Source organism: Micromys minutus, assembly GCF_963924665.1.
Source record: "Micromys minutus genome assembly, chromosome: 15".
NCBI lineage: Eukaryota > Metazoa > Chordata > Mammalia > Rodentia > Muridae > Micromys > Micromys minutus.
Genome location: NC_137984.1, coordinates 25,078,869 through 25,104,985, shown reverse-complemented (window position 1 = coordinate 25,104,985; position 26,117 = coordinate 25,078,869). Strand labels below are relative to the sequence as shown.

The 26,117-nt window shown below is 34.9% G+C and overlaps 1 protein-coding gene across 1 annotated transcript in view; it reads left to right on the top strand.

Annotated features, from left to right (window-relative positions):
- Positions 1–26,117, top strand: part of NAALADL2 (N-acetylated alpha-linked acidic dipeptidase like 2) — a gene marked incomplete at its 3' end in the record, with an annotated part of 819,915 nt that overhangs the window by 327,331 nt on the left and 466,467 nt on the right. The window contains exon 4 of the mRNA XM_080929559.1: positions 5,785–5,904. Coding sequence (XP_080785685.1) covers positions 5,785–5,904 — 120 coding nt within the window. The remainder of the gene's footprint in view (positions 1–5,784; positions 5,905–26,117) is intronic.

The window sequence follows — 26,117 nt, the reverse complement described above, 5'->3', positions numbered from 1 at the left end:
TTGTCTAAGAGTAGATACCTCCTGTATCTCCCTGCTTCTACGAGGATTCTCCCATTCCCACTTCATCCCCCTGGCATTCTCCTACACTATAGAAAAGAGCCTTCACAGGACAAATGGCTTCTCCTGCTACTGATGCCAGACAGTGCTATCCTCTGCTACTTATGAAGCTAGAACCTTGGGTTACTCCATGTGTGCTCATTGGTTGGTGTTTTAGTCCCTGGCAGCTCTGGTAGGTTTGGCTGATTAATATTGTTGTTCTCCTATGGGGTTGCAAACCCTTTCATTTGCTTCAGTCCTTTCTCTAACTCCTACATTGGTGTCTGCATTCTCAGAATACTTCAGCTGTTGTTAGAAATACAGGGACAACGAGGGGAGCAGAGACTAAAGAAAAGTCCATACAGAGACTGCTCCACCTGGGGATCCATGCCATATACAGTCACCAAATCCAGACAACATTGGAGAAACCAAGAAATGTTTCCTGACAGGAGCCTAATATTACAGCCTAATCTCCTGAGAGGCTCTGCCAGAGCCTTACTAATACAGATAAAAAAGTAAACTTTTATTGTTTTGGCTGCTGAGGCTGTAAAATTGTGCAATGCCAGTGAAAGAAACCAAAATGGAATGATTATCAGAGATCCTGTTTTGATGGTTCTAATACATAACAAAACAAATCTGCAAATTATTTTACTTCATGTGTGGTGGTGTGGGGATAGCACAGTGTAAAATGTGTCATAAATGTCTGTGCAGAAGGAGTGATCTTGTCAGTCTGAGTGGAGGACAGAGAAGGATCTTATTTGTCTTCTAACACTTGTCACCTTGTTTTTGATGCAGGGTTCTCATTTTTCCCAGAGCTCATGTATTCACATCCTTTGGTGACAATACTGCAGGGATTGTTTTATCTGTCCTCAAGACTGAGGTGATAGGCTGAGTATCAGCATTTTAGATATTCCCTGTGGACCTGAAGTCAGGGCTTCAGCTGTGTACATCAAACACTTTTCCCAAAGCCCTAGAGAAATGTAGTTTTAAGCAGAGCCTTTGTTCCGCAGACTGGTCCTATTTAGCAAGAGAGCACCAAGAATGTTTCTTCAATCATTGGGATCTTTTGTTAAAAGTTTTCTTGATCAAATGATTTCTAGGAGATGACAACAGAGGGTCTGTGCTGCTCCTAATTTCCAGGGATAAAGTGTTGGCAGATGGTTACTTTTTCTAGGCCTTCCTTTCTTTATGCATGATATGGAGCCAATATTGGATTGCAATCTGAGATGGTTACTCTGTACTGTGTGCCTGGCACATGGATTTATCACATATTATTTTAGTTATTGTAATTCTTTCCTATTCATATCTGACTAACACCTCTAAAGCATGATATTTTAAGAAAGCATTTTTTACTCTAAAATTACAATACTTTGAGCAAGTATTTGATAACACAATGTCATCTCTAAAATCATTTAATTACCTTAATTTTTTATAATACCAATTATACAAGGAAGACTTGCCTTCAGGTTTCTATGACTTTTATTTAACAACTATTTTGGTTCAAGATATTTCCATTAAAGACCATGGAAAGAAACCATCCTTTGGTAGATAGTGTCATTTCACCATATTTCAATTCCAAGCTTAGCTAATATTTCAATACTATTTACTTTTACTTAAATATTTATTGAAAATCTCAGTCATTTCTATCTGAACCAACTTTGATCTCATCCTAGTAAAATATTTTTAACATGGATTAATATAGAGAGTTGCTGTGGTTTGTTTTTAAAGTTATTTGTTCCTTGTTAAAGTATAAAAATTGACTTCATATCTAGTTTGGGACATAAATGTTCTGTATATGTATATGCATATGTATATGAATGTGTAGCTGATCGTCTATTAGATGGTTTCTAGCATGATAGGAGAAATACAGTCAGAAGAGAGTCATTGTCCCATAAATGCATGTGGAAAGAAACGGTTTGGCATTTTAAAATATCATTATATGTTAATTTTAGCATCAGAATAATTCAATAATTTTTGTTGAGTATGATTTTTATTTTTCTTCTAGGTAAGTAGGAAAAAATTTCAGAAAGAACATGCTCAAACAAAAATCTTCCAAAGTCAATAGATTCATTTATTAACTCACCAAATCATTAAAAAACTGAGACAACTATAATTATTACTCTTTAGAATATAACCTCAATACACATTAGCTAAAACTGATTGGTATAATTTTGTCTGTACAGAGAAACTGCTGTGAAGAGGAAATGTCTTATATGCAAATATCTTCAATCTGATGGCATGTATTTAACATGCAGTGAAGAAATAATTAGACTTTTAATGTGACTCAATAATGTAACATTTTTCATGATTGATACTGTGTAATTGTAATATATGTGTTTATTTTTGTGTGTGCATGCATGTGTGTGTGTGTGTGTGTGTGTGTGTGTGTGTGTATGGGTGTGAGTGAATAATGAGCAACCATGTGCTTTTATCCACTCAAAACTGTGAATTTTCCCTTAACCATTTCTTAATATGACAAATATGTTCATTAATATGACCAATAGAGTTGTACTCTATTTTCAAGTTCTGTCATTGACTCTCACATAATTAGTGTATAGCTTACTAATTTGAAACAAAAATATAAAATTCCTTTTTTACAATGCGATCATTAATATTATATGATCATTTTAATTAGGCTTTTAAGATTATAGATCAACATTTATTCATATGGTTATAGTATCTGTAAACTCAAAAATTACAGTAAGGCATTGATTAAATCATATTTTATTAAGAAGAAAATTATAATAAAAACAATCATGACAGAGTGTATTAACAATTACATTTTGTGTCAAATACACTTGAAAATATAACTTACCTTCTTAGTTTGCATAATTATTTAATTACAAGCCATAGGTACCAATAACGTATGTTGAATAATTGGAGAAAATCTTATGTGATCTACTGCTACAGGGAAATTTTCTTCCTTTTTTTTTTTAATTGAACAACTTTATTTTAAAAAACAAAGATAAATGTACAGATTTTAAGCATTTTTGCATAAAAGTATAAGAATACATTTTTGTCAGTTCTTGTTTTTTTTTAAGGTTTGATAGTGTGCCTTAAGATCTTACTTGTTACAATGAGCATAAAGTACATGTAAAACAAGATGTAACCTGGAATTAGTCAACGTTTTCTTAGTGTGTAAAGATTAAGCATAATGGTTTTTCTTTTTTTTTTTCTAGAACTTCATATAGTCTGTGAGTTGTTTCTGGGGTGTTCAGAGGTTTCTGGGGGTTAGTATCCAATTATCAGTGAGTGCATATTATGTCTGTTCTTTTGTGACTGGGCTATCTCACTCAGGATAATATTCTCTAGATGCAGCAATTTTCTTAAGAATTTCATAAAGTCATTGTTTCTGATACCTGAGTAGTACTCCATTGTGTAAATATACCACAAGTTTTGCATCCATTCATATACTGAAGGATATCTGGGTTCTTTCCATTTTATGGCTATTATAAATAGGGCTGCTATGAACATTGTGGTGCATGTGTCTTTGTTTTATGTTGGAGCTTCTCTGCAGTGTCTTCAGGTAGTACTATGTCCAATTTTCTGAGGAATCGCCAGACTGATTTCCAGAGTGGTTGTACCAGTTTACAACCCCACCAACAGTGGAGAAGCGTTCCTCTTTCTCTGCATCCTTGCCAGCATCTGCTGTCATCTGAATTTTTGATCTTAGCCATTCTGGTTGGTGTGAGGTGGTATCTCAAGGCTGTTTTTATTTGCATTTCCCCGATGGCTAATGATGTCTAGCACTTCCTTAGATGCTTTTCAGCCATTCGATATTCCTCAATTGAGAACTTTTTGTTTATCTCTCTAACCCATTTTTTAATAGAGTTGTTTGATTCTGTGGTGTCCAACTTCCTGAGTTCATAGGTATTTAAACTATGCACACACCTACATGTACATTTTCACACACACACACACACACACACACACACACACACACACACACACACACAAACACAAATTCTAACATACTCATACAACACACACACATACACAACACCACGGGCATAGGAAAGGGCAGTCCTTAACAGATGCTGCCAGATTATTTATTTGTAGTAAAACTAGTTAAAGTTTTATAATTGTGTAAAGGTGAAATACAATTTACCTAATAGGTAAGGTTTGGTATGGCCTTGGTATAGTAGCAAAGTTTTGAAGATTTTGATGAATGAGAGAGCAAAAAGTGATGGTAAATTTTAATCATTACCCTGAGTGAATCTAGAATTTTCCAGAAGACAAATGGGCCTTTAGTCATTCCTACAGAAGACTATCTTGACATCACTAATTTCATTAAGAAGGGTTGCCCACGGGGAGTTGCTCCTTTGTCTGGCTTGGATCACAGGTTTATTCCATAGAATATGGAACTGGGAATTGGCATGCATCCATTGATTCTGGACTCCTTATGGTAGTTGAAAATTTTTGAAACAGAGCTCAAAAGGATTTTCCAAGGACACTATTTATGTCCTTCCTGATGCCTTAGTTTTAGCTGAGGTCTGAATCCCACTCTCTTCTTCTCTGTCTACTTCCTTCCACATTGTTCATCATCCTGTCGATGGCAAGCTACATTATTATTTGAAATTTGAATGAATATATTTTAATACATAATCCTTAGAAGGTATAACTGTTGTTTTATTAACAAACATAACAATCAGCAGAGCTGAAAGGAATCACCTGGCCTGCTAGGAATGTCTTGGATGGGTTCTGCAGTTCAGAATTTCTTAAGGAGGGAAGCGTTAACAGGAATCAGGACTGCTGGCAGAGGTGTCACATAATCATAAATGCTTTACTTGAGAAAAGGGGGAATCTTTCAAAAGAGAACAATATGGAAGTAGGCTGTGGTGGAAGTGAGGCAGGAACAATTATTTGATACCATATTTTCAAGACCAGAGCACCAAACAGTATTTTGGTGGAGAGACAAAACATATGCATGGTGTTGATTTCTGGTCACATGAACAACTTGAATCATTATGCACAGTTATTCTCAAAAAACTTTGGAAATAATAGTGATGATGACTTATGGAGCCCACAAGCCTGAGATTGGCAATTATTATTGATCCTAAAGAAAATATTTGTAAAATGATTCATGAAAGATGAGTATAGGAAAATCATCATGGAATTTCACAACTTGCATAGGAGGGAGGAGGCAGAGAAGCAATGTATTAGATGGGGGTTTGTGTGTTAACTTGACACAAGCTGGAATGATCACAGAGAAATGAGCCTCCCTTAAGGAAATACCTTAATAAGATCCAGATGTAAGGAATTTTTTCAAATTAGTGATTAAGGGGGGGGGGGGCTACCTCATTGTGGGTGATGTGATCCTGGGTCCTATAATAAAGCAAGCTGAGCAAGCCAGGGAAAGAAAACCTGTAAACAATACCCCTCCATGGCCTCTGCATCAGCTCCTGCCTCTATGTTTCTGAGCTGTGAGTGTTCCAGTACTGACTTCCTTTGGTGATAAACAGCAATGTGGAAGTGTAAGCTGAATAAACCCTTTCCTCCCAAACTTGCTTCTTGTTCATTAGATTTTGTGCAGGAATAGAAACCCTGACTAAGACAAGCAATGACTAAGGTTTGTCCTTGTGATCAGGCAACACTGTAATCAGTCAAATTAGAAAGTAAATATTAGTACAGAATCAGATGGAAAATTAAGTTGCATTGGAAGATTTGTGTCACTATAAATAGTTGGGTGACTGCCATTACACTTGCTTTAAGGTTTTATTTTTCTTCATTTGTTTCTCCTTTTTTAAGGCTGATGTCATCGACGTGAGTTATGGAACTATGGATGATTTAAAACGAATTACAAAGTTGAAAAATACTACAAATCAAATTGCACTCCTGAAATTAGGAAAATTACCACTACTGTATAAGGTTAGTGAAAAGACTCTTGTTTGGAAATAGAGTAAATCAATTCTTTTGTGCTGTTTGTTGTAGGTAATTGTAAAATTATAATGGGAAGAGGAGGGAGGGAGATAGGGAAAGAGAGAGAGAATCGAGAACTTTATGGAAATGTTATTGATGTTCACATTAGATATGTGAGAATATACCTTAAATTGGGGAATAATGAGTCTGTGAATTCCTAATCAAGAAGCATACCTATGTAAACATCCACAACTTCAACACTGACAAAGGGAACTTGAGCTTTCTCTTCTTAGGATATATGTAAATTTCCCAATCTGTTGTCAAAACTGGCTAATGTACATGTGTCTCTGTCCTGTAGATCAGAAGATAATTGACATATATGCTTCTGTGATTAATTTTTTGAAACTGAAACTTCATAGTCACTGCCTATACTCTGGAATCTAAATAAATATAATAGGCTAAAGAGATAGAGAATTTTTAATTTATGTTCATTTAAATTGAACTTTATTAACACTTATTCCACTATATGGGTTTACATAATTAAAACAGTTCGAAATAAACCCCGGATAAGGATGTAGCACAATGCATTGTTAGGAATGCTGGCTGTTGTGTCGTCTTCTATTTCTGTTTAGGAAGAATGTTCATTGTGTGTATGCCACAGGGAATACCCGGTTCTGAAAATAAATTGAATTTTTATCCTATTATAAATTTTTTTGCTAATTTTTAAACCTAAAAATATTTCCATAAAAACTGCTGGATAAACTAGTAAGATAAATGAGCTCAGGCATGGTGGTATGTAATTTAATCCCAGAACTCAGGAGGCAGATGCAGGTGGGTCTTTGAGGTTGAGGACAGTCTGGTTGACTTGACTTCCTATTTCATACAAACAAGCAGGAGAGAGGGAGAGGGGGGAGTGGAAGACTGGAGCTTATCTAAATGGTGTCACTGGTAAATTCAGTGTGATTCTTCATTTTAAGGCAAACTTGCTTCTTTTCTCTTAAAACAATCTCTGGCATCATTAATGAAGAAAAATAAAAGGTGAACATTATCTTGTCCTTTATCAAAGATGTATTTTATTCACTGAATAATTTAATGAGGCACTTTGTGCCCAATTCTCAGAAGTAATTAAGGGAGACCAGTGCCTCCACAGTTTGTAATTATAAGATTCAAGACTGCTTCCATTTGCCATAGAAAACATACTCAAGTAAGCACACTAGTATAACTCATTTGAAAACTAAGTAAGATAAATTTCTTTTCAGAATACTTTCCTCATTCCACAAACGTAAGCTATATTTTAAATGATTTAGATGATATGCTATATCTACAAAACATATTTTGACTTAAATATAACTGCGATTGTAACTTATGAAAAGATACTGAACTGTGTCTTTATGCTACTTAGAAATCAGCGTTAAGAAAAGAATTTAGAGGGCCAGAAAGATAGCCTTGTGGTTGCCAGAACTTGACGCCATGGATGATCATCTGAGTTTAGCTCTCAGTGTTCACATGTAGAAAAAAGAAAATCAACTTCCACTTGGTGTCCTTTGACCCCTACATGTGCACTGTAACATGCAGATGCAGCAGAAATAGATTTATTTCTTGTGCAAGTATTTTTAGGTAAGTATGTGTTCCATTTTAATTCAACAAATATATCCAATGTGTTTATTAACAAAGAAAGTAAATTATATGTGTGTGTGTGTGTGTGTGTGTGCATGCAAGAGTGAATGTATTTCACATTACATTCTTAATATTCAAGTGCATGTTATGGCTTGAAATTAAATGTAAGTATGTCTACAAACTCTTATTTTGTCTAAATTTAACTGAATAATTTAAAAATCATGTCTATGCTTTCATTTAGGCAACAAAGGCTTTTTTTTACATAGATTGTAATGTTATTATAAATAAAATTTTCAAATAATGAAAGAGACAGTTTCAAGTGGCCATGTATTGTCCCCAAAATAAGTTTTCAGTAACAGGATTGGATTACATCTAATGAATTGTAGGCTAATAAGCCCAAGCATATCCTCAAACATCCTAGACTACTGCCAAATGTATAGGCTGTTCTCCACAAACTAACAGTAAGGCCCCATTGCTGAAATGTAGTACCCATTTTGGAATTTTGTTTCTTTAGAAAACATAGAAATAATATAAGATTATAATTTTGTTTTAATCCTAGGTGTGGGATATAATGCTGCTTCAGATTGTCCACAGGAACTGACTATAATTTGTCTCATGCTCTAGCAGGAATATGATTTGATAGCTACAGAGTTTCTGCAATTCTGTGTCATTGGGAATTCTGGAGACATTTGATGTGTATAAATGTTAGAGCTCAGAGAAGTAGGGTGGGTTGTTGGGTGAGGGTTGTGGTTTACTGATTACTGTTTGTCAAAGTTTGTTAAGTAGACCTGCACAAAGAAGAAACAACAAGAATAAATTTTACATCCTGACAGTGAAGATCAAACTTGCCCAAAGGAGCTAATGCTCATAAGCAGTAGGAAAGACTTCCTTACCCTGACTTCATTCAAGGATCTCTTTTCTTTTTTTCTCTACTCCTTTTCCTCTCCTCTCTATTGTCAAAGTGGTTGTAATGGTGGATAAAATGATATCGAGAACAGGAGTGCAAAAAAACAATAAAGTTGCAGAGACCAGCTATGCTGAAGACAGCTCCTATATTGAGCAAGGAGTTTATCTGGTGCCAATATAGAGTCTTTCCCCTATGTTCTAGCATCTTTCATGCAGGAAATGACTGTGTATGCTAGCTATTGAAAATGAGCCATAAACACCAATCTAGCTGCAAACACATTATCTCATCTACTACCTGGAGGACATGCTAGAACTTTTGTGATACAAAGCTTATGAGCATAACCAACCAATGAATGGTTTGACCTAAGGCCCATTCAATAAGATGGAACCCATTCCTGGAACTTCATGAGTGGCCAAAAGACAAGATAACCTAGGACTCACAGGCAAAACTAAATAATTGTGATTTTTTAAAAAATGTAGAAAGATAAGTAGTAACTCTTAATGATATTCTGCTATACTCATAGGTCAGTGCCTTATTCAACTATCATTATAGAAGTTCCCTCCTGCAGCTGATGAAAAGAAATATAGAGATCCATTAGAAGCCATGGAATTTGTTTGTTTCTTTGCTTATTTATATCCCAAATAGTTTTTCCTCCCTCTTCTTTTCCTTGCTCCCACACTCAATGTCATGCTCTGAAGAGGGCAGCTCTTTCATGGATATCATACAGCCAGGCCATAAAATGTTGCAGTAAGAATACTCACCTTCTTTTCTATTAAATCCAGACAAGGCAACACAATAAGAGGGAAAAGTCCAAAAGGCACAGGCAACAGAGTCAGGGACAGCCCTTGCTCCCATGTTAGGGCTCCATAATAAGACAAAGCTACACAACTGTAACATATGTACCTACTTAAAAACTCATGCAGGCTCCTTGGTTGGTGCTTCTGTCTTTGAGAGCCTCTGTGAGTCCAGGTAAGTTATCCTTTGAGTTTTCTTGTGGTATCCTTGGAAACTCTCTGCCTTATATTCTTGATAACACCAAACTTTAGGCACAGTTTTATATAATTTCTTAACTTAAATTCTCTTACATCAAAATGAAAGTTTTCAAAAATATATACCAATTAAGATGAATTTAATCCCACTTGATGCAGAAGGATGCTTCTTTGATGATGGCTGAGCGTGAACGTGATCTAGGAGCATAGGAGAATGACATTAGTAGTCATTTTATGGTTACTTTTTAATTTTAGAACAGTGGTACTTTTATTTTATCTTTTCATAAAAGATCGAGGATATGATACATTTTTATGAGCATGTCAAATAACACTAATTGAGTTTTGCAAATTATTTTTAATTTTAGAACAGTAGTATTTTATCTTTTCATAAAAGATTGAGGATATGATACGTTTTAAGCATGTCAAAGAACACTACTTGAGTTTTGCAATTTATTTGTTATGTAATATTTTCTGTTTATAGCTTTTTCCCCACCTTCTTCTAGATCCTTCTAACCTACCCTCCCAAACAAATGCATATGTTTTTTTTTAATTTTTCCTCATATTAAAAAGAAACAATTGGAAAGGGGGAAGTAAGAGACAATTAAGAGAGAGAATACAGGAGAAACAGTTAAAACTAAGGGCCATTGAGCAATTGCATGGAAATCTCATACAGTAGGAGCTTCATAAGATATATTCATATTTGAAAGAGAACAAAATTGAATCACCAAATAACTGGGGAGATAGTGAACCAAGTGACCATCGTGACTGTCTTGCATTATCAAATAAAGATGTCATTTCTAGGAATGGGATATATCTAACTGAGTTCTTGGCCAAAAACACTATGAAAACTTCCAATCAAGTCAAGCTATTACTAGACTACTGTTACTCTCTACAAACTGATGAAAATGTGCTATTGCAGAAAATAATACCTACTGAACTCATGCAAAATAGAGAAGCTAAGCTGTTGCCTACCCAGAGCCTTTACCACGACGAACTAGTGTTCATGATACTAAAAACACATTCCTCATCCAACCAAAGACAAAGGCAAGCTGCATCCTAGCTTCAAAGATATTTTTAAAGATAATTATTTGAAAAGTACCTGTGTATCATTTCTGCTTTCTTCTCAATTCATAATCTCCAATAGACAATATTTTTTTTATGTTCTCAGGTACCTGCAGTAGAATACTGACTACTGAGTAATGAATGAAATCTCTGAGTTTGAAAGTATGACTTCTCTAACACTGTCCATAATACCTTCCAAAGCCAGCATACTCTGACCCTCACAGTTGTGAAATTACATCTTTTCACAAAAACTCAGTTGGCTTTCCTAAGACATTTGCCATGCTGTGGTCTCAGTCATATTTCCACAAAAGTGAACAGAAAGATTTCAGGACATTTTCAAATTCTCCAGAGTGAGAAGAATAGGAAAGGTCCAGGGAACTGTGAAATCATGTAAAACTCATGGAGGAAACGGATGGGCATGGGATGTTCATCTTCTGATATCTGTGCTTCTATTGAATTCTTTTAAGCAAGATTTCTAGCCACAGAAATTAAAGGCGAAATATAGCCAGGACTCTCAACAGGTCCCTGGAAATGGTTCTGACTCTCAGCAGCAATTGAGCTAGTCCTTCTTCCATGGGAGTTGATTGAGTACTTTCAAGACAGGCTCACCACTTGGACACAATATTTTATTGATGTAAAGAATCTATCACTCATCTCAGTTCTTACTCAATAAGGCATACTAATTAGGGGACTTGGAATTTTCAATTTAACTGTCTAAAATTCAACTTGACCAGAGAAAAAAGTGCCACTTGATATTCTGCCTGCAAATAATGGCAAAAATCAACCAATAGACTGGATATGTTCATTTCAGCTTAAATCACTCTTCATACAAATTGAGTCATTATCAGAATAGTAGCAGGCAGGAATGCAGAGCCTAGGCTACCTAAACAAAGCAAGCAACCAGACAAAAATACAGTGAATTAGTTAATTATTAGTTTAAAGTTCTCGCTAAGTTCTTCATCAATATATTGACTACTATATCTTCTCTTGGATAAAAAGAATTTGTAACTTGAAAATACTTTATCACCATAATTATCTTAGACTGCATGTTTGCTTAATAACCAAGCAAAGTTTGTAGATACATGGAGTATGGTAACCATTTGATTAATGTCTATAGAATGTTTAGTGTAAAAGTACAATCTGCCAGGTGAGTTTCTGTGAAATCATACAGTACTGTGTTGATTTAGCAGCCTGTTAAGATCATTACATATCAAAACACTTTCTAATTAACAACTAAAACTGATTAAATTGTTCCATTATGCTAAGTACATATGGCATATTTTGGGACTAAGAGTTGGTGTTTATTTATTATTAAAACAAGGTTTTAGAATGCGAGCTTGAAGAAATAGATTTGTAGGATGGAGATTCAGTGTAAATGCATTAGCTTCTGTTGCTAATATGTCATAATCCAAAGAAAATTTAATCATATTTCAGTTAAAAACCATTATCAGTGGTTTGGTTTGAGAGTTCATGTCAAGTTTATTCCACAACAAAACAATTAAGTTAAAGGGAAAAAAAGCAAAAAAAAAAAAAAAAAAAAAAAAGAAAAGAAAAGTACTTAGTTAATCTTAGAATATAAACACAATGGGCAATATTACGAATTAGAGTTTTGGGTTTGTTTTGGTTTTCTGAATTTTAACATGAATTAAAGACATTAAAGAATGTATAAAAAAAGTCACTTATGAATCTGAAAAACTGAGTTAAAATACTGGAAGATTTTAAAATCTGAATAAACAAAGTAGATGAGAACATTAAAAAAGATCCCCAGACCAGGAAATTATTTTCATGTGTTAGCAAAATTAGAATTTCTTCTAATATTAAACATAAACTTAATTATAGAAATATTTTGCATTTGTATTCATTCATATACAAAATAATGAATTACAAGTAATTTTCTTAGTCTTTGAGCTTCCATGGTAATTAATGTATCATCTTTTCTAATTAATTTTTTGTCTTAAATTTTAGCCTTTGCTATTTCTCTAATTGTAGAGGTGTGGTCATTAGACACCGTAGAGTAACCATGATCATGGTAGTCACTATCATACATTTCTCAAAATAAAGAAATTCATAGTGTTTTTATAAGTGCAGGTTGTGATTTAAGAGACTGTGGAGTTTGAACAATTTATAAAAGGAGGCCTTAGCACTGATTAGCTTATTTAATATATTTTTGTAAAACTTAAGATCAAGTTCAGGTAAACAATACTTTTCCCACAGTTATTTTAGAAACGCATCTATTTAAAGAAACGTTCAAAGAAAAATTTATGTATGTTATTCAGACAATGAGTGTGTTCTTTAATTTGAGTGTTAATTTTAGTATGAAGTGAAATCTTTATAATTATTTTCATTAGACTTAACGTTGTCTTTGTGATAATCCGTATATAATTTCTTTGGAATTGTATTGGTATTATAGTTAGACCTGTGTCTTATCTTTACTGACATAATTTCTACATGCTTTGAGTGTAGAAAAAGTTCCATTTTACCTTAGACTTGAATTATTTTGCTCTGTGTGAAGCCTGCAGTTTCCTTACTACTATAAAATTGACTGATTTTATTTCATTTTATGATGACAGTTATTATACTAAATGCTTGTTTCAGGCTGAAAAGAAACCACATAACAATGCATTTTTATGTAGATTTCCAGAATATACTTTAAGACACAAGAAGCAAGAGCAGTTAATCCTCTTACAACAGTCCCGCCCATTTTGTGTTGAACACACAGGAGACATAAAACAAAATGTTTGAAATGCACCTCTCCTGTCTTATAACACCATTCAAGTCTCAAGGAATCTTTGTGACACAGCTAAAATTAACAAACCCAGATGATCTGATTACCACAGCCCCTGATTTCTGTTAATAGCCATGTTTATCATCCTAAAGCGAAATTGACTTCTAGCAATTTGCTTTATCGCAGGCTATGCATGAAACACTCAGTCTGCTGTATTTGACATCAGATAAATAAGAAGGTTGAGAGCCACACATCTGCTAACATATGTCAGCACTAATTCTTCATTCTCTTTCCAAAAATGTAGCTTCAAATGTCATCGCATATGAATTTATGTATTGTGAATATATGTGATTATGGATTTTCCAATGAGCTGAGCAAAATGTTGTGTGTATGTGCTGGCCTGTGTGTATGTGTATTTGTGTGTGTCTGTGTATCTCTCTGTGTATGTATGTATCCAGGGTGCATATGCAGATATGTGGAGAACCCAAAATTTGGTGTTGGTTCTATTCCTTATCAGTCTTTATGATCGATTTAGACTTAGTTTCTCTCTGAACCTTGATAAAGCTATTTTGGATAGGCTAGCAAACCAGCATGTTCTGAGTGGTTCCCATCTTTGATTCCATAGTTTTGGGGTTACTTATTGGTTTCTATGCTTTCTAGACTCATATGTTAGGTACTAGGGATCTGAACACAGTTTCTTGTGCTTGCTGAACAGGTTCTAGACAAACAGATCCATATCCTCGGTCTACAACAATTTTAAACATTTACTTTTATTGTTGTTAAGTTATGTGTATGTGTGTTAAATAGTAGGTATATGCAGATGAGTTCAAGTGCCTTCTGAGACCAAAGCTGACAGATCATACTGGATCTAGAATTACAGGTTACAGCAATTATAATTTACCTTACAAGGGTGCTGAGGAAAAAAGAAACAAGCAAGCAAACATACACACACACACACACACACACACACACACACACACACTCACAAACTACCTCAGCTCCTCCACATGAGCAGCATACATTCTTAACTGCTAAGCCACCTCTCCCCTGCCCCTGCCTACATACTCCTTGAGTGCCCCCCATCATTTGCTCTTCTTCTTCCCTTTTAGATGTAATCTAGTATTTTTCTGGATCTTCCTGCAATCATCTTGTGACATAGGTGGTATCTGTCTAGAAATTAGTTCATTTTCTCTAGATTTTTCAGTTTTGTTGAGTATAGACTTTTGTAGTAAGGTCAGATGATTTCTTGAATTTCCTAAGTTTCTGTTGTTATGTCTCCTTTTTCATTTCTGATTTTGATAATTTGTATACTCTCTCTTTGCTCTCTAGTTAGTCTGGCTAAGTGTTTATCGATTTTGTTGATTTTCTCAAAGAACCAGCCCCTGGTTTTGTTGATTCTTTATTAGTTTTTTGTTTGTTTTGTTTTATATTTTTATGAAGTGTTTGTGGGAGTGGCTGGGTGTTCCAGAACATATTAAATAATATGAAAAGACAATCTTTGTTAGTCAATTATCTGATTCTATCATGTGGCTTGAAAGAACTGAATTCAGAGCAGCTGGCTCTGTGCCAAACACCTATTCCTGCTCAACTCTTTTACCTGCCCTTCCTCTCTCACATGCACAAATTGTTTCATTTTTCCATTTTTCTGTAGCGATAAGCATGACATAACTAACCAGTGAGTTAAAGAGCCCTATCACTTAGGTCTAGGCCCTAAAATTAAACAGTTTATATAAATACAAAAGTTCAATTTATGAGCTTTAAGCTATCATCTGTCAGTAGATTCATTCATCTGTAAAGTTATTACTCTATACTCACCACAAAGTTTTTTTTTGGTTTTTTTTTTTTTTTTTTTTTTTTTTTGAAGTAAAAGTAGTGAGTTCTTCAACATGGTGTGTTCTTTTTCTTAAGCAAGACAAACAGATGTTATTTTTAGTGTTCATATATTTTGAATAATACTTGATTTTCTAACAGATGCATTTGACATATTCCTCTTTTCTTTTAAGATATCAAAGTTTTTATACAGGCCATAAACCAAGTCTCATTGTCACTAATTATAGAAAATGTGCCTTTCAGCAAATGAATAAGTTTAGGTATGAAAGGTGAGAAGTTCACAGGTAGTAATTTCTACAGTGTGTGAAAGACTTTAGGCAAACTATTTACTTATCCATGGAATAGCATATTAAAATTTAGTTCTCTAGATATCATATTGTGCCTCTCTTCTGCCATTTTGCTTACCAAGCCTTTGTTCCACAGAAAAGAGGCACACATTTTGCAAATTTCCATACTATGTATTCTTCAATTCAGAAAAGTGAGTTCTTTATGTCAGAGTTGTGTTTCACTGATCAAATAGCAAGGTTCCCAGATACAGCCACTGATAAATGCACCTGAAAAGACACAAGAAAAGGGGACACTCAAACTCATTTCACATGGATCCCAGGGTAACAGAAGAGATCTATTGGTATAATTGTAAATATAGTCATTTTTATTAAAGTATTCTACCCACAGATAAGGGAAAAAACCCACCCACTTACCACTTAATGTATTTAACTTATTTGGCACTCAGAAATAATGTTACGTAAAAACTGGGCCTGCTTATTGTAGACTTTCGTGCCTGTCTTCCTTTTAAACTCTGTTGCAGAGTGCTGATGCCTTTAATTAAAATATATATCTTAATTAAAAATATAAGAGGGGTGGGTTTTTTTTTGCTAAACTTCCCATTTTGTTTAAAACACGTAGTAAATCTGCAGCTTGAATGTAGTGTGGACATAAAACTATATATTATGTCTCACTTTAATGCCTAGTTTAAGCCATCTGAACATGTTTTATGACAGAAGATATTACATGGCATTTTATTGCTTCCTGAAATTTGGAGAGTGAAGAATGATCTAGAGTGATAATGTCAGGAAGGGCAATGTAATAAAAGATGGTTCTGAATTTTACACAAATCTCTGAATAAGATTCTCTACATATTAGTATATGTAAGCAATATCCATAAAGATGCATAGCACAAGCTGCTCTCAAGCTTCAAAAACATGTAGCTATGTAATTCATCACAGGGAACATAGGAAAAACCTAGGATGGCAGAGCAAGCAGCCATACAAAGATTGTGAAGATATTAGAAAATTGTATTTGCAGGAATTTTTCTTTATTCTTTATTGATGAAATATAATTGATGGATGTAAAAATGTCTTCTTCTCCATCCATTCAAACATGTTTTCAAGTATTACCTATAGCTTAGACCAGGTTTTGGGAAACAGCAATCTTATTTCATCCATCTATTTTTCAAGAGGAATTTGATCATTGTAGATTTGTAAAAACAATAGATCTTCTTTTGTCATTCTACTAGCAACCTGTTTTCTACTTCTTCCAGTGTTGTTGCGATTTTTATCATCATCTAGGTCTTCTACTTAATCCCTGACTTAATCCTTTTTTGTAGTTTAAACACAGAAAAATGCAAAGCACAGGGCAAATGAAGGTCTTTCTTTCATTTCTCCACATGATGACAATCTATTCAAATGAGAAAAACAAAACAAATAAAAAACAACCCAATGTTTCAACCTCTTCAACTGTATTCATCTTCAGTAAGCTGTGCTTAGAAAGCAAGTGACCATGAAGTTTAAGACCAGGCAGCTACTGTGAGTCAATAAACACCAGGGACACAACACTTGAAATGTATGTTGTTTTCCTGAAATGATAGAACCACTCTCTTACTGAAGGTTTTAAAAATGGAAAATAATTGAGATACAAAAATTTATATTTCCTTATTGATAAGTACATCAGTACCACATACACTCACCAACATATGTTATATGTTATTTGAGGGTCACCAGAAAACATGTCCTTCTAATTTTTTCATTTATTCATTTATTTAATTAGTTTACTTCCCAATTTCTGATGCTGCCCTCCTCTTCTCTGAGTTCTACCCTTATGAATCTCCCCATTATCCCTTCCTCTTCTTAAAAATGGGGAAGCACCCTTTGAGTACCACCCTGTCCTGAGACAAATAATCCATGCAAGACTAAGCACATCGTCTTCCACTGAGGCCCAACCAGGCAGTCTAGATTGGGGAAGGAGAACCAATGGCAGGCAACAGTCAGAGACAACCATAACTTCAATTGTTAGGGGCCACGCATGAGGATGGAAATTCACATCTGCTCCAGATGTTTAAGGTGCCTAGTTCCAGACCCTGCATGCTCTTTGGTTGATGATTCAGTCTCTGTGAGTTTACACGGTCCCAGGATAGTTGACTTTATAGGTTTTTCTGTGTTGTCCTTGATCCCCCTTGGTTACTCAACTCGATTCCCTACACTTACACCAGACTTCCCTGAGCTGCGCCTGATATTTGGCTGTGGGTCCCGGCATCGGTTCTTAACTGCTGATGAATGAAGCCTCTCATGAAACAGTTATGCTAGGTTCCTGTCTGCAAGCATATTAGAATATCAGGGATCAGTGCTTATCTATGGGAGAGGTCTCAAATTGTTGGCCATTCCTTTAGTATCCATTCAATATTTATTCATGAGCATCTTGTAGGCAGGAGAAATTTGGGTTTGGAGATTTTCTGGGCGGGTGATGCTTTCTCTGTCTAGCAGAAGACATGCTTGGCTTCAGTAGGTGGCCATTCAGTCTCCATGTCCCCACACTGGTAGGAATCTCAGGAAGTGTTACTCCCATAGCCACCCTAGAGCCTTGCTGGTCTGAATTCTCCAGAGATTCTCCTTACAGATTTCCATTCTCACTCCCAGGCCTCTCCTGACTCCTCACCCTATACCTCATCTCCATCCTCTTTCCTTTTCTCAGTACCACAGTGAACAGTTCCCTCTCACCTCTGATGATTACTTAGTTCCTCTTCTGAGTTAGATTGATGTGTCCTCCCCTGAGCCTTCCTTATAACCTCCTTTCTTACCGTCTGCATTGTAGCATAGTTCTCCTGCACTTTATAGATAATGCCCGCTTATAAGTGGGTACACACCAGACTTGTCTTTCTTAGTATGACTTACCTCAACCAGGATAATGTTAAGTTCTACCCATCTTTGTTTTTAGTAGCTCCATAGTATTCCACTGCGTAGATCTTCTACATATCTTTATCTATTCATCAGTTGAGGGTCATCTGTGTTGTTTATCATATTATGAATAAAGTTTCTATGATCATGGTTGGTCAAGTGTTTTTGTGGTATATTAGGGTATCTTTTGGGTACATGAGTAGTAGTGGAATTGCAGGTTCTTGGTCTAGAATTATTCCCAATTTTCTAAAACCCACAAAATTGATTTTCAAAGTTTATGTACAAGTTTGTAGTCCCATTAGCAATGGAGGAGGGCCCCCTTTTCTCTGAAACCTCACAAGCATGTGCTTTAGCACTTGAGTTTTGATCTTAGCCATTAGACAAGTGAAATATGAACCCTTAAAGTTGTTTTGATTTGCACTTACATTAAACATTTCTTTAAATGCTTCTCAGCCATTAGAGATTGCTATTTTGATAATTTTCTGTTTAATTCTGTATATCATTTGGAATTGGGTTGTTTGAGTTCTTGGTGTCTTAATTTCCTCAGTTCTTTATATATTTTGATTATTAGTACTCAGTTGATGTAGTGATGCTAAAGGTTCTTTCCCATTTTCTAGGTTGCAATTTTGTCCTGTTGATGATATCCTCAAACTTCCAAAAGCTTTTCAGTTTCATGAGGTCCATTTATTAGCTGATATTGGTGCCTGGGCTATTGGTGTTTTGTATGTTCATTTTTCACCTGTAGCAATGTGCTTACGGCAGTTCTCTTTCATTTTTATTAAATTCAGTGTATCCAGTTTTATGTTGAGCTCTTTGATCCACTTGGAATTGAGTTTTGTCCTGAGTGATGTGAGTTTAGGACATGCAACCATTCAGCTAGAACAGCACCATTTGCTGAAGATGTTTTTTGTTTTTTTGTTTGTTTGTTTGTTTGTTTTCATTTTGTTTTTTTTTTTCCATTGTATGGTTTTGGCTTTCTTGTCAAATATCAAATGTTCATAAGTGTTTTCTTTCCTTTTTGGCCTTTGATGCTGTTCCATGAATCATCCTCTTTATTTTTATATCAATAACATGTAGTGTTTTTATAACTATAGCTCTGTACTACTACTTGAAATTAGGGTGGTGGTACCCACAGAATTTCTTTTACTGAACAAGATTGTTTTTAGCTATCCAAGATTTTTTGTTTTATGTCTATTTGTTTTATGTTCTTCTTTGCATTTCCATGTAAAGTTAAGAATTGCTCTTTTAAGGTCTGTAAGTATTTGTAATTTTAATGGGAATTACAATGGATCTATAGATTTCTTTTTGTAAGATGGCCATTTTTACTATGTTAATCCTAGTGATTCATGAGCATGAGAGATCTTTCTTCTGATAACTTCTTCAATGTCTTTTTTTAAGACACTTTAAGTTCTCATTCAGGTCTTTCACTTGCTTGGTTAAAGACTAACCAATATAATTCATATTATTGAAGACTTTGCAGTTTTAATATTCTCTCTTTGTTCTGTACATCCCCCTGACTGTAACATAAGACACAGTTGCATTTTTTTTAAACTAATTCGATTTTCTCTTAAAACTGGTGCATTTTACTACATAAAAATTAATATACATGGTGATTTTGTATACACCGTTGATAGTAGGAAAACATAATGAGTCATATAATCACTCAGAATTTTTGTATTACTTTGTCCACTTAATGGAAGAACACTTATCTCCAATTTGAAAAGATAAGGTCTTGAGCAATTTTCTTAAAAAATAATTTATTTGGGAACAAGTCGGATATGACTTTTGGACAGTATTCTTAATCTACTTTCTTATATCAATATACATATAATCAGGTATCTAAATAACCCCCAGTTCACTTACCATTATCTGCAGTTGCTTTTAATACACTGATACTCTACTCTTCATCTACTTTACTTATCAATGCAAAGGTCTAAGCACTAGTAATTAATTAGGAAATAATCACTATAAATTCTTGATCCAAAGAAAACAACTCATTTGAATGCTAAGTCATGTAGTTAACTAATTTTTAATGCATCCATAAATGTTATAAATAATTTTTTTCAAATAAAAAATATTTTCCAGCAATAATCAATAAGATCTAAATTAAAATTGTATCTGTCATAATGTTTTATTAATTATTTATATATTTAAATAAGATTAAAATTATTTTATCTTACAGTATCAATTTACTTAAAGATAAACTTTGTCTCTCAAAGTTTAATTTTGCAAGTGAATGTAAATTTTTATTGCCTTATTTTTTCCTACTAATATATATATATATATATATATATACATGTCAGATGTTATATTTAAGCTATAACATACTAAAACAAAACAGAATGTAAATGTTTTACATAATTAGTAACTTTAGATGGCTGATGTGTGTGAATTTATCCAGAGACTCAAATGGTGTTGATCATCTATAGATTTAGTCCTTCAAACATCCTTAATATAAAGATGTGAATCCAATAATGTGATATAGCCAAAGCATTCCCAAATCAGTTTTGCTGATATCTGGAATAGTACTAACAATGTTAGTCTAGAAAAGACAAGAAAGTAGTTGAGAATAATTACTACTTATACATACCTTTAATCCATCTTACTAAAAACTGTTTACTGACAACATATGCAGATACAACTTTTAAATTATCTATTTCTATTACAACTCTTCAATATACTTTTTATATTATCTTTGCAAGTAATTTTGTAAAAAAATATTAGGGATAATAAAGAACATAAATTTTCTTATTTCCATTTTATTGGCTATTCTATTTATGTATATTTAAAATGTTATCCCCTTTCACAATTTGTCCTTGGCAAACCCCTATCCCATGATCCATCCCCCTGCATGTATGAGGGTACACCCCTACCCACACACCAGCTCCCAACTCACCACACTACACTAGGAAATCAAGTCTTCACAGGGCCAAGAGCCTTTCCTCCCATTGATACCTGATCAGGCCATCCTCTGCTTCATATGCAGCTGGAGTCTTGGGCCCCTCCATGTGTACTCTTTCGTTGGTGCTTCAGTTCTCTGGAGCTCTGGGAAGTCTGGTTGTTTGATATTGTCGTTCTTCCCGTGGGTTGCAAACCGCTTCAGCTCCTTTAGTCTTTCCTCTAACTCCTTCATTGGGGTCCCTGTACTCAGTTTGATGGTTGGCTGCAAGCATACACATCTGTACCTGTAACAGCTGAATCTAAAACATGAGTAGGGAGATTGTAATACATTCTAGGAAAGAAAAAAAAGGACTCAAGGTCATGAAAATGGCATCCTGTGGTGTTATCTTAAGACAATCAATAGTGTTTGAGCAGGTGCATAGAGCTTCAGCACGTGTACGATGGAGAAAAATGGTGGTCTGCTTGTTTACCGCTGACGTTCATGTTTATTATTCTCTCTTTATGCATCTTAAACTTCTCTCATCTTAAACTTTCTTGAGATGTCATGGGCTAATTTTACTTTTGCTATCAGAATATATAACAGAGGAGCTTTTCTCACGATGTTTCTACGAGGAGGACATAAACCAATACACATGTCATGAGAGCATATCTAACACCAAGTTAAGTGCATCCGTCAGTGTCAATTTCAGAATTAAAGATTGAGATAAGAGCCTTTGGAAAAGTCAATGGATCACATGTAGTCCATAAATGTTTAAAGCAAGCTTTAAATGCTCTATCAAACAAGAAGCTTATATCGACTTTATAGCAAAATCAGCCAAGTGATATTTTTTCCGCATCACAGTTCAGCCATTGAGTGCTGGACAGATCCACTGAGCCGTGACAGATGCATGCTAACTCAGAATGGCTAACCTGAATTCATTGCTATTCCGGCTCCCTTTCCCTTCTGTATTCATTTGTCTCTGAGCGCAGCAGAGCAACACACCTCTTTACACAAGTTACAAATCAATACCCTACCCTTGATTCTCTCCCGATGCCCTCATTTAGAATATTGCCAAAGCTTGCAACTTTTAACATGTCTTTAATCTTCGAAGCTCTTCCTTCTTCTCAAACACAACGTTCTCTGCCTCTGGTTTTCCTGGACTGACACGCACTCTGTTTTGCTGTCAATGTTTCTGAAAATGCACGCAGTGGATGATGTTTCCTTGTGAAATATCAGGCCCATAGCATTTGGAACTCTAGAAAAAAAGTTTTGATTAATGTTTATCAGTTTTAGTCCATAAATAAACAAAATGATTAGTACAGTATATATGTGTGTGACTTTTCACTGCCCTGACAAATACCTATTAAGAACAACTTAAGGGAAGCAGGGATTATTTTGGCTTACCATGCATGTGGATATGGTTCATCATGTGGGAATGCTTGAAGACAGAATCAAGAGATATTAACTCACATTTTGACTATAGTTACTAAGCATAGTATGAAGAAGCAATGGGAGTAGGGGGACAATATATATTGTCACTAATAGTGTGTTGTGTTGCTGTATCAACACAGTACTATACTCAGTGTCCCTGTCTAACTAATTACCATCTTAGCAATACTTAGTGTTCAGAACCATTGAGCCCCCAATTTTATTTATATGTAAAAGTATATAGTACATGGCTCAGTAATCAGAGTGGTTCCTGTGCAAGCATGAAGGCCTGGCTTCAGATTCTAAGCACACGTATCAAACACTAAGTATGTGTGAATCAGGCATATGACTGGATCTCAGGAGCTAACCACCATGATCAATGGATGAGCTGCAGTTCAGTGAAGACACTACACCAAAAAATAAAGTGGAGATTGAGAGGCAAAGGACGCCATCTCAAACTTCATACACATGACTAGGTATGGACATGAATACATTGATTTTCACATGCTCAGACTGAGACGGATACATTTTGGAATATTAAAATGTATACATGTATATATAGGTCATCTAATTATAATTTATGGGAAATGGGTCCATGAATGTGAAAGAGAGTAAAGGGGGGATTATGGGAAGGTTGGGGAGAAGAGAAGAAAGGGATTAATATTGTAATTAAGCTCTTTTTAGGGATTTTTAACTCCTACTTGTTTGCCTCATTCAGTCTTAAAAAGAGGATATGTGCCCAGTCTTATTGCTACTTCCTATGCTGTGCTTGTTTGATATCCATGGGAGGCCTCTTCTTTTCTGAAGGGAAATGAAAGGGGAGTAGATCTTGGGTAAAGGGAAGGGGGAGGGGGAGTGGGAGGAGGGAGGGATAGAAAGGTATTATATGAGAGAAAAATAAATATATAATGAAATCTCAAAAAAATAATATGCAGTGGCAAATCACTCCCCAGAAGGTAGTTAATGCTCATCAGAGTGAGATATAAATTAAATATTGCCACTAGGAAATAAAAAGATAATGAAAATTGTTATAATGTTTAACAGGAAAATTGTAATTATGAACTGGTGATCACTCTCCGGATTAGTAAATGTTTGCTAACATTTTTTATTTGAAATATTTTAATAGTAAAAAGAATAAAAAAATCATACATTCACTCATTCCCATATGTCAGTTTAGTTGATAAAAATTAAATGATAATAGACATCTATAATACTGGATTACCAAATATTTAGTTTGACTTTAATTGCTAAAAATGGTGAGCCAGAGAGAAAATATGTGGACAGAACACACTAAAACTATTGCCCTAAGGTCCCCACAATTGACTCCTGGTACCCTCCCAAATATGATTGATGGCACCTGCATGCCTTTTGTTCTCATTAATTTTCTTAGTATGATCAATAATTCAAATAAATATAAAATAAAGCATATTATCTTGATTTATATTTTTGTATCATCCATGCATGTTTCTATTTATAAAAATGAACAGTGGCTGGGCACATACTTATACTAATTTTATTGGACTGAACATGGAGACCCCAATGAAGGAGCTAGAAAAAGGACTGAAAGAGCTGACAGGGTATACAACCCCATGGGAAGAACAAAGTTTATCAACTAAGCAAACCCACCATAGCTCCCAGGGACTAAAACACCAACCAATGAGTTCTTATGGAGAGATCCTTAGCTCCATGTGCGTATACAACAAAGAATAGCATTCTCTGGCACCAATGACAAGAGAGGATTTGGTCCAGTGAAGGCTCATTTTCCCAGTGTAGGGGAATGCTGAGGTGGGAGAGGGAGGTTAGGAGAGGGAGCACCTTCATGGGGGCAATGGGAGGTGGTAGAAGGATGGGGTTGGTGGAAAGGGGATAACACCTGAATTCTAAATACAGAGAATATCCAATAAAAAAGGAAAAATTATAACAAACATTAACTCGCCCATGCTGTTAATGTGTGCATGTTCCTAGATCTCTCTATATATTTATGTAAATATGAAAACATATAAATATATACTTCTACACATATTTCTAGATATTATGATTTAAATCATTTATTGGTTGACAACTGAGGGGCCCTTAGGGCCACCGTATAGTATGTTGGCTTTATACTTGCTACACTGGCAGCACACAGGCCTCTTTAACATGGCCAAGTAAAAAAACTAAAGATGTTTGTAAAGACATATGCAATTCTTATTACTTCAAGCACTTCAGATGGTGAGTGGTTGTAAAAAGCATTTAAAATGTGGTCCAAAAGCCAAATTTTAGAATGAAATTAGTAACAGGTCTAACTGCAAAGCCTTTCTAGGTATAAGCACTTACTAAGTGGCCTTTTTTTCTATGGATAAAATAGCAGCAAAACACTTAAACCCATACATAATCACACAGGCTCAAAGCTCCAAAACTCCTTGGAAGATTTTCAAATTTGTATCCTGAGAACAGAGGAAGTATTACCAAAATATTGCTTTTCATATTTTATTCCTTTTGCTTTTGCAACATTTTTACAACTTGTCTGTCTGTCTGTCTGTCTTTGTCTCTATTGCTCTCTCTCTACATATATATGTATATATACATATCTATATCTATATCTGTATCTGTATCCATATCCATATTCATATCCATATCCATATCCATATCCATATCCACATCCACATCCACATCCACATCCACATCCACATCCACATCCACATCCACATCCACATCCACATCCACATCCACATCCACATCCACATCCACATCTACATCTACATCTATATCTATATCTATATCTATATCTATATCTATATCTATATCTATATCTATATCATGTGTGTATGATTATAATTTCTCCAAATTTAACACCAAGGCTGAATTGTTATTCTAGTTACAAAATTATTACTATATGTTCAAGAAACCAACGAATTAAAGAGTTTGGGGTAGATGGTTGCTCAGTAACATCTTAGCATCTACACATGAGAGACCACACATATCTATCTCCACCGTGATGTTAGAAGAAAAGTAATCCTGAGTTCTTACAAATGAATATGTTAGTGAGCAACCCTCTTATCTTCGCATATGCAAGTGTAAAAGAAATTTGTCTGCCTTTGACTTGTTTTGCCTACCTAGAAAACTTACAAATAGTCATGTGTCCTAGTGTTTATGATCTAAATGTACTTCAAGGCAACTGTCTCTTAAAATCATTTCTGTGAGTCTTCTTTGCAAGCTTCATTTCTGTGATTGAGACAAATGTAGACTAACCTCTACATTGACTTGATATTGTCCCTGCCTCTTGATGGCTTTATTAAAGTCTGTTCCCTTGGCCATCTTCTATTTAGCTTCCCAGTGAAGTGAGAGTTTATCAGCTTGCAGAGTTTGCTCAACAGCTGCCTGGACAGATGCTGCTCTGCTGGACATTTTGTCTGATTTGCATCTAGGGACAGGATCTGACTTCAAAAATATTTTATTTCTTGACATAGTGAAGTCTTCAGCTTTGCCACCAGCATTGTTGGCAAACTTGTCCCATTCTTCATGTTTGCAGAGAGGCCACTGTGCACATTTTCTTCAGATGTGCATATTTTAAAATAATATGATTTGTTCTCATATTTGTTTCTATTTCATTATTTTCTTCTTTCTTGTGAAA